Source organism: Puntigrus tetrazona, chromosome 15 (assembly GCF_018831695.1).
Source record: "Puntigrus tetrazona isolate hp1 chromosome 15, ASM1883169v1, whole genome shotgun sequence".
Lineage (NCBI taxonomy): Eukaryota > Metazoa > Chordata > Actinopteri > Cypriniformes > Cyprinidae > Puntigrus > Puntigrus tetrazona.
The window spans coordinates 22,167,085-22,177,062 of NC_056713.1; the positions used below are offsets into that span (position 1 = coordinate 22,167,085).

The 9,978-nt window shown below is 39.5% G+C and overlaps 2 protein-coding genes across 2 annotated transcripts in view; one reads left to right on the top strand and one right to left on the bottom strand.

The window, feature by feature from the left end:
- The first annotated feature begins 29 nt into the window (after positions 1-29).
- On the top strand, positions 30-7,458 carry sgpp2 (sphingosine-1-phosphate phosphatase 2). Its single transcript, XM_043258742.1, has 5 exons — positions 30-686; positions 1,487-1,648; positions 2,849-3,028; positions 4,459-4,548; positions 5,794-7,458. Exons 1-5 carry the CDS (start codon positions 450-452, stop codon positions 6,355-6,357), a joined length of 1,233 nt encoding a protein of 410 aa, XP_043114677.1. The 5' UTR covers positions 30-449; the 3' UTR covers positions 6,358-7,458.
- Positions 7,459-8,247: 789 nt separating this feature from the next.
- The window catches only part of farsb (phenylalanyl-tRNA synthetase subunit beta), a 7,865-nt gene continuing 6,134 nt past the window's right edge, over positions 8,248-9,978 (bottom strand). The window contains 4 exon segments of the mRNA XM_043258722.1: positions 8,248-8,651; positions 9,309-9,461; positions 9,536-9,653; positions 9,758-9,850. Coding sequence (XP_043114657.1) covers positions 8,500-8,651; positions 9,309-9,461; positions 9,536-9,653; positions 9,758-9,850 — 516 coding nt within the window. The 3' untranslated portion in view covers positions 8,248-8,499.

Here is a 9,978-nt window from a genome sequence, read left to right on the forward strand (position 1 = left end):
AGCCTACCACAGATTCAAAAGTAGAGTAAGTTATTTTTGTTCTAATTAAATATTAGTGCTGATGCTTCAATAATTTATTTTATTGTCAAGGATATGATCTGTTTTTGTGTGCTGCTATAAATAAGATCAAAGCGCCTTAGCTTGATCACTTTATTATTTCTGAAAAACGCTTTCAGATACGTCACCAAAAGACTAGAATGACACTATATTAATTTCTTTTAAAGTCACAGTGTCAAAGGTAGGCTACTGCATGGCAGGAACGACCCACCTGTGCAGGTACGACAGGCAGGTAATTTTCCGTAAACATGTCAGCCAATCAAAACCGCGAGGAGCGCCTACGTCAGCACACTTTCACGCTCTGTCACCTGCAGCTGTAAAACACCTGTGCACGCGGGCTGGGTGCGGAAGCGCGTGCGTGCGTGCACCGAGAACTCAAACTCCGCGCGGCCATGCGGGGGTTCATCTCGTACCTGAACAGCCCCGAGCTGGTGGCCGGTTTCCAGCGGTGCTGCGGCCTGGTTCCGAGAGAGACGCGCGCGCAGGTCAGCCAGAACGGACTCGTTCAGGACGGTCCGGTCACGAGCCACCGGCGCCGAGCGGAGCGGGTGGCGAACGGGACGTCGCGCGCGCACGACCGTAACTCCAACTATAAGCCCGGCAGCTCACCGCGTGAAGCCCAAGGCGAAGTAAGAAAATCAGATTTAAGCGAGACGCTTCTTTCAGGCGAATTGAAACGGAGAGGTTCCCGAATGCAAAGGCTGCGCTTTTAGCACAAGATTTTCCAGTTCCTCTGGTTGGTTTAGACTGTCAGGTGTTTATAAAACAATTTGTGATGTCTCGTGTAGATACATAAAAAGAAAAATTCATTTGTTTTTAATATATGCAATGAGCTTTAAATTAAAAGGCAGGTCACTAACTTGAACCTAAATCTTGCTTCTTGCATTAAGAACACATTTTAATGCTAATAAGAATAATAATTAAATGCAGAAGTGAAATTTAAGATTTATTTTGAAATAGGCTGTGAAATAGTAAAAGTCTACCATGAAAGTCTCACTTTTATATAATAGTATATATATATATATATATATATATATATATATATATATATATATATATATATATATATATGTGTGTGTGTGTGTGTGTGTGTGTGTGTGTGTATTCGTAAAACCAACAACTCAGTTTTTAATACAACATACACAATATATATATATATATATATGTATATGTATGTATATGCATATGTAGTAGTTTTTACCTAATCAAAATAACCCATTGATTGAGATTAATTGTAATGCACAATGAAAAACTTTTAAAAATTGTTACAAACCGAGTTATGTTTTTGCTAATTAATTTTTCTCATATACTGTTATATACAGTATATATATATATATATATATATATATATCTCCAGGTGTCATTGTGATTGTGGTTTGATGATGTGGTGAAGCGGTTTATTCAGCTAGATTAATTTCTCTGCGTTCAGGGGCGTCCCAAATCTCGTTATGAGGTGAGGAACTGGCTCTTCTACTTCCTGTTTGTGACTTCGGCTACTCTGGGCCATGAGGTCTTTTACATCACCTTTCTGCCCTGCATCCACTGGAACCTCGACCCGTTTCTGTGCAGACGGCTCGTCAACGTGTGGGCTGTGAGTGGCTTAGAACATCACACACACACACACACACACACACACACACACACACACACACACACACACACACACACACACACACACACACACACACACACACACACACACACACACACACACACACACACACACACACACACAGAAGTCATCATACTGTAGGGTCCTTGTTTTTCTGCAAAGAGGAGAAATAGATTAGAATTTTACTTCGAAAGCTGTTGTAATACCAAATTCTGTCAATTTCATCAGTATTTCTACAGATCTTTCTACATCTTCGTTGTGCTTTTCCCACAAGTTTGCATGTGGTTTCCGCAGCAACAGCGTTAGACAAACTCCATTTGATTGGTTCACCTCTGGAATCAATGTAGCTATTTATAATGAACTAAATTTAACCTGGATAAGTTATTCGTTTTCCTAAACGTTTAGTGAAGGTTATTATAGATTTTATGAAGGTTATTATCGTTAACCAATGGGGAGGAGACATTTGGCTATTAATTTACACTTTCGGGAACTTTTAAAAAAAAGCATTTCAGAGTGGAAGTATAACATAATGACCTTATTTCACTTTTTCACTTTTTTTTTTTGCACAACAGTGGGTCCCGAGGAATAGGACTGAAAACCACTGGTCTATAGAAATGCATATGTGTGCCCACAGTGTGAAATCAACATATCACAGCGTTTTAAGTCATTTTTGCTGCGTCTATGTGAACTGGGATGTTTTTGTAGGGATGTCGTCGCCTGTAATGCAAAACGCAAAAGAAAAACATCTCCATTTTTCAGTGCCATCCTTTTAAACAAACCCTGAAAACCGTTAGAATATTGAAATACGATAAGCTGTTTTTCTGTTTAGAGATTTTCTAGTAATTTCTTTGTGTTACTAAAATAACAAAACCTCAAAAATAGTATATTAATATTAATATTAATAAAATATGTATAAATGTATTAGTAATACTAAAATAACACCGTAAATGCAAACAAAAATTTCACTTTTTTTACATAATTGTATGTCATTTTTCCAATAGGTGTCCTTTTGTACCTTATTTACTCCAAAATAGTACATATTAGTACCATAAAAGTATGTATTATGCCTCCAATGTATGTTAGTAGCTACCCAAACAGCATGTATTTGTACCTCCTTTTTTTATTCCAGAGAGAATAGATATTTTTGTATTTTCTTGTTTTTCTTGTCTCTTTCTGCAGGTGGTGATGTATATCGGGCAAGCGATGAAGGATGTTTTGAAGCTGCCCCGTCCTCCGTCTCCTCCTGTGGTCAAACTGGAGACTCGCGTGGACGCGGAGTACGGGATGCCTTCCACGCACGCCATGGCGGCCACGGCCATCTCATTTACTCTACTTCTGAGCGCTCAGGAAAGAGTGAAGGTCAGATGCGCTAGATTGAGAATGTTTTGCATAGTTCACTGAAGGGGCGGAGCCATCGGTCAGCCCAGGTCCCGCCCTCACATCTGCTGTGTGCCATTATAACCAACTCCCAGTAGATGACCGTCAGTCAGTGTCGGGCGTAGACGGCGCCATCCATCAGCTTTCAAACCTTTGACTCGAGTGTTTTCAGTCAGCTGTTAACGTAAACCTATAAACTTCTGTGCTTCTTTTAGACGGGCCACACAGTAGCACACGCATATAAGCGTTATAAAACTTGATTAGGGGAGTGTAAAGTTGCATTTCTCCCTTTAAGAGTCTTGTTTAGCTGTTTTGTTTTATGTGTCGGCTTATTTGTTGATCGCAGAGATTTTTAAATGTCACATTTTATTTTGTTACAAAGAGTAATTTGAAACCAAGATAAGACGTATAATGATGAAATATATTCAGAACAGAGTAATATTTACACTGCTGTCAAAAAAAACTCTGCTTCGATCACAGGAATAAATTGCATTTTACACATATATTCAAATAGAAAACATTTATTTAAAATTGTATAAATATCTAAAAATTTTCTGTTGTATTTTTGATCAAATAAATGCAGCTTTGGTGTGCATTAGAGAAAAAGTATTTTGTTCACGTCCAGACGTGAAAATGGCTCAACTGTGTTGTCGCGTCACTCAGAAGCGGTTAAAGTGCTAGCTGAAAAAGATTAACTGATTTGAAGAACGGTTCTTTGTATGTAAAGGAAACCAGAGAGCCGTATGATTTAAGAGTAAAAAAAAGCCATTCCAGTCAATTATACATGAGCTCTACTGTCCCACAGTCCTTTGTGCCTATTCAGGAAACGTTTTTCATTAACTTCCTGTGAAAGACCTCCAGCTGATAGAGGAAGAAAGAGAGGGAAAAGAGAGAGAGACAGATGGAAAGACGAGGAGATGGATGGAGGAAGACAGAACAGAGTGGGCGGGGCAACTTCTTGAATATGTAAAGAGTCTTCCAGTGATTAACAGAGTCTTGAGGGAAGAGCACACGTCAGAAGAAAAGAGATGTTATTAGGAGAAGAGCTGCCACACAGTATTCATGGAGACCGCTACATAGAGAGAGGAAGGAAAAGACGACGAGGAAAGATGGATGAGGGGATGTTTTGATAAAGACATTAAATTTTCAGCTAGAAAGACAGCTTAGGTGGAAAAAAACACCATAGTGGTTCATATGCATCAAGCACTATATTCCAAGTCTCCTAAAAAATAGCTTTTTGTGAAGAGCGGCTCAAATTAAGCACATTGTTTTTGGAAATCGCAGCCTCCGTCATAGCTTTCAAATCTAATTTAGATTTATTCACTTTCAAACATAGCCACTTTTGATATAAGTGACATCAAACTGGCTGCGTATGATGCTAAAATGTTCGTTATTCTGTCTCTTCATGTTAGTTCCCGTTTGAACTGGGACTGATTGTGGCCGTGGTTCTCTCTGCGCTGGTGTGTCTGAGTCGTCTTTATACCGGCATGCACTCTGCTCTGGTAAGTCTGGAAGAAAGACTTCAAAATGGACATGCGCTTTTGCGTCTGATATGAAACATTTATACTCCTGTATAATTCATATAGTCTGGCTGGTCTCCATAGATTTGACTTCTAGTTCCTTTAATATAGCGCAGCTGTAGATGCATCAAACATTTGTCCTATTGCTCATGCTTGGAGATATTATTATAATAAAATATTAATAAAAATTATATTAATTAATATTTAAGATCATGCATATTTTTATTACGAGATGTGCATTAGTATTTTTTTTATATAGAAAAACTAGCTTAGTAGTAGTACATTAGTAATTTAGCATTAAATCTAGCTGTTAACCTGTGTATTTAAATGAAGCTTTACATGTCACATTGTAGTTAAATTGCCCATACAGAAAAAAACCCTGTAAACGGCTAAAAACATCCTAATCAACCACTCAGAACACTGTAGCAACCGCTTAGCAACATATTAACAATTATTCAGAACACTGTAGCAACTGCATAGCAACATATTAACAATTATTCAGAACACTGTAGCAACTGCATAGCAACATATTAACAATTATTCAGAACACTGTAGCAACTGCATAGCAACATATTAACAATTATTCAGAACACTGTAGCAACCGCATAGCAACATATTAACAATTATTCAGAACATTGTAGCAACCGCTTAACAACATATTAATGATTCAGAGCACTGTAGCAACCGCTTAGCAACATATTAACAATTATTCAGAACACTGTAGCAACCGCATAGCAACATATTAATGATTCAGAGCACTGTAGCAACCGCTTGGCAACATATTAACAATTATTCAGAACACTGTAGCAACCGCATAGCAACATATTAAACAGTGATTCATCTGTAGCAATAAATTAACAGCTGCCCACTCTTAGAACTGCATAGCAACACCGTAACCACTCAGAATACTCTAACAACTTCATACCAGCATGTTAACCATTAAGTATACAACCTAGCAACCGCACAACGCAAAAACCACCTTGCAACCACCTAGAAGCATTTTAACGGCCCCGCAGAACACCCTTGAATTAGCAATGCATTTACCACTCAGAACAACTGCATAGCAACGCGGTTACCATGCATAGAAAATGTATGTATATTTCATAATAATGGCATAAAAACTGCATTATTTTGCCATTATGACCATGCATAAAACTCAATGAGCTGCATGAAGCTAGAGTTACAGAGTCTGATACTAATGATTGAAATCTTTCTCCTTCCTCTCAGGATGTGATCTGTGGCGTTGTTATTTCAGTCGTCGTCATGGCTGCGTCGTACCCGTACTGGGGAACCATTGACTACCTTCAGCTGCACAGCCCTCTCTCCCCCGTAGTGGGGCTGGTTCTGCCCCTCTTCCTGTCCTATAAGTACCCCGAGCTGGACCATTACAGCACCACACGGGGGGACACCACCATCATTTTAGCATGCTGTTCGGGATGTTCAGTCGGATACTGGGTGAATGAGCGATTGGGCTTGACCTTTGACCTCGCCGGGCCTTTTCCAGCGACCCTTCCCCCGCTGACCCTCGCAGCCTTGGGTCTCGGTGCGGCGCGGTTCCTGGTCGGGGTAGGGATGCTGGTTTTGACCCGGCAGACGGTGCGCTGGGTGAGTCTGAGGGTGCTCTGTCGAATCTACGGAGCGTCTGTGAGCGACGTCGACGCACGCAGGAGGAAAGAGATCGAGGTGCCGTATAAGTTCAGCACGTACGTTGCCATCGGACTGGTCAACAGTATCTTGGCGAACAGGGTGTTCGTGATGATGGGACTCTGGGATTTGGGAAATTCGGTGTAATTTCTCGGTGTTTACAGGCAAGAATTAAATATCAACACACTGAACAGTTAAACTGAAATCTACTCACGAGTGACGTCCACTCTCTCGGTATGTTCAGATTCGCACACTCTTGCAAACTATTCTAACTCAAACTTTCCAACCGAGGGTCGAAAGAGTTGTCAGAAGTTCAATGGCACTGAAGTCGTTTGACTGGACAAGTTTTTCTTCTGACAGATGTATTTACGCTTGTCCATTTGTGGAGATCATCACAAAAAGCGTAAGAATACTATACTTTTATCGGCCCCAGAGCTTATTTTCTCCAGTGATCCAAAAGCCAATGGAAAAATCATATTGTGTTTTTATCAGCTTACCAGGGCGATGCTAACTTCCTGTTTTGGTCTACTAAAGTTACGTAACCTCTGCCCTAAACACAGCTGGTCAAGTCAGTGCTTTAACATTTCACCTTCAATCTCTTTTAACAGCGTCTACAGCAAACTGTGGATTTCTTTCTGTCATGACCTACATCTAATTACAAAGTGCAAATACAGACGTCATTGCAAATGCATTTTTCTCAGGGTAAACGGTTGATAATATCGTTTTCTGTGGTAACTACTAACTTGAATATTTCTTTTGATATTTTCTTAAAGACAGCGTCGCCTTAAATGTCTAATCTTGCACTATAAGCCACAGATTATGCTCAGGTGTGTTCTTCTGCGGTTGAGTGGTTTTCGGCTGCGAGACTTCAATTGTTTTTAATGGAAATCCATGTAATCTGGAAGATTTTGTGACTTGATTCAAGATGTTTGCCCAAATTTATTTATATGGTATGAATTTGCCGCTGTTGGCCGACAGAAAGCTTGCTTAATTTGAAAATGATTTCTGCAATAGGCTTTTTTGCAGCAAAATGTTGCAAAAGTGAGCACATTGAGTGGATGAAATGACAAACCGATGTTAGCATTTTTTTCTTTACTATGAATTTACATATGAATTTAATATTTCTTACAAAGCAATATATAACATATTTTGTATAGTGAGTGGTGTGACACTCAGGATGTGTGTGTTTACGAGCTTTTACAGATGTGGTAAAAGAAATGAATGAACACAGTAAAACCGTCTCCCCTCTCTGTTTGTTTTGTGTCGTTTCATAGTGACGATGTGCTGAGGAGTGTTCTTTATGACAAACGCTGCAGAAACCTCAAACACGCCTCTCATGTGGCCACAAACCCTCACAAATGCAGCGTGCACACACACACAGACCATCCTTTCACAACAGCAACATAACGGCCTCTAATCACTCCTAAAAGCGTAGTCCAGACTCCAAAGGCATAGAGTTTCAGACACGCCTACTCACCTCAACACTCAAAAAAAGCATTGTTACTGCTGCTATGAAACGTAACAATGATTGAAGTATGGGAAGCCACTTGGTTGCATGTTCTTAAGAGCGTGAAAAAATGAAATCCAGTCGAGTATGTGCTGGAAATCGGGCGGGGCTTGACTCTTTTGCCCCGACGTGTCTGATAACCTGTTAAACTGGACACTTTCTCATTATCATCTCAAATCAAGCACAGATTTGGGCTTGTTAATCAGCGATTAGGAGGCCTGTTTAACAAGTTACAGCTGAAACACACTCACATACGCTAGCCACTTTTAACATACCTGTCATAAACCCTAAATAGCACACACACACACACTCTCTTGGTCTTCTGACAGTTCACGTCTTCATTCAGATCAGCCAGCCATACGAATCTGAAGCTTTTAAAACTACTTCCAACATCAGTACCCTTTAATTTTTTAACAAAATTTATAGATAGAATATTGTTTATATTAGTTTTAGTTAAATTACAGTATGTTACGTTTGATGAGATAGCTTGATGCACATCAAATGCACGCAAAAACCAACAAATCCGTTCATTTTTAGTTTATTAATCCATATTTATTTGTTTTCATGTGGTAAAATGTGCTGGACACGAACATACAGCCATGATGTTTAGCATATGAATAACATACTAGCAGCGGATTTATGCCATGAACACACAGTAACACGCGCTGTTGTGACTAGAACTTATCTTCCTAAAGATAGACGGGACTGTAACGTGCGGCTGCGGCTTCGGAGGGCGGAGCCCAAAGCAGAGGGGTGTGGCTGAGGTCATTTGGATTGTGACATCACAGAAAGGGTTCGATGTCGATATCGATGGCGGAGCAGGGCATGGTCAGCTCAAAACGACTGATGACATCAGGGTGAAGGACCCCGAGGTGTCCGATGCTTCTGCCACATGAAAAGATCTCAGCACAGCGGCCAGGGAAGAAGGTGGAGTCTGTAAAAAAGATAACGGAATTGAAATAAATAAAATATGCTGTAATTAATTCTAATGAAATTATAATTATTTATATGCTATGTTAGTTAGCATTTATATGTGTATATTAAACAGTTAACAGTTTTAGTAAATATTGTCTCTTAATATTTTCATATTTAGCTTTGTTTGTAAATTAGTAATTTTAGTACAAAAAAATTATTATATATATATATAAAATGTATATTTACACTACTTTTTAAAATATTTTAATAATGTTATTCTTTTACATGATTTTTTCCTACTTTCGCCTTTTTAATTTAATCAATTATAATAGTTTTAGTTAGAAAAAACAACACTGATGAATCATTCACAATAAGACCAGGAACGTGAATCAAGTTATTACATATATAGGGTAAATTTTTATTTCATTCATCAGGTGGAAATAAAATGAGGAAAACTGAAATAAAATCAATCAAGTAATAAAAAGTCTCAACAAAAGGACAAATACTTCCTATTACGAGTTTATGTTTGCTGACCTACTGCAAGCACATAAACGCTGTTAAATATTAATATTAACCACTAAAATAAATCTTTGAATATGACTCGGAGAGCTCATAAAACAGGTGCACGAACGGATCAGGAAGGACACCATGTCGACTTTTAACATTTATGACTCACCCTCCGCCGCCTGGATGTGGTATCCTTGGTTACGGCCCGGTTTGACATCCAGCAGCTGCATGACCCGGTCCAGAAGTCCATGGATGACCTCAAATCCCGGGCTCTTGTTGTAGTAAACAGCACAGAGGCGTCTGTTGTTACGGGCTCCCACGTCTGCCGGACACGCAAAGTTCAGTGAGCGCATACTTATTAGCATGCATTACGTGATACGAGGACGTCGAACGCACCTTTCGTTTCATCCTTCAGTACGACGTCTGAAATCTCAAACAGTTTGAGAGGAAGCGGCATCTTTCTGTTGGCAGCGAGCGTCTTCAGGAGTCCAGGAAGCAGAGAGGTACGTGCCACCTACAGGAAAGAGTTAGTTTAGTTAGTTAAATCCTAACTGCTAACTTATTTAAGCCCGTGAAAGCACCCACTAGTGGACGGATGTGAGAAATGTGTTTGTGTACCTGAAACTCTGCGGTCTTCGGGTTGCAGATGTGGACCGCTCTGGTTTCCGTGATGTTTTTCCTGAGTTTATCTGCGATATCTTCTTCTGAGCACTGCAGAGGGAGGAACAGACGGTCACTTCATGGAAAACATACCAGAAAAAAAACATGCATCTTATTGATTCATTCTCAATATTATAATATTACAGTTTATAAATGTATAGATATACAAACATATAGAC

What these genes read in the sequence shown, in the direction of transcription:
- sgpp2 (XM_043258742.1), top strand. Translation starts at nt 450, where the DNA reads ATGCGGGGGTTCATCTCGTACCTGAACAGCCCCGAGCTGGTGGCCGGT. An exon ending in GGCTCGTCAACGTGTGGGCT is followed by an intron (nt 1,649 to 2,848) that starts GTGAGTGGCTTA and finishes CTCTTTCTGCAG; the next exon opens with GTGGTGATGTATATCGGGCA. An exon ending in CCGGCATGCACTCTGCTCTG is followed by an intron (nt 4,549 to 5,793) that starts GTAAGTCTGGAA and finishes CCTTCCTCTCAG; the next exon opens with GATGTGATCTGTGGCGTTGT.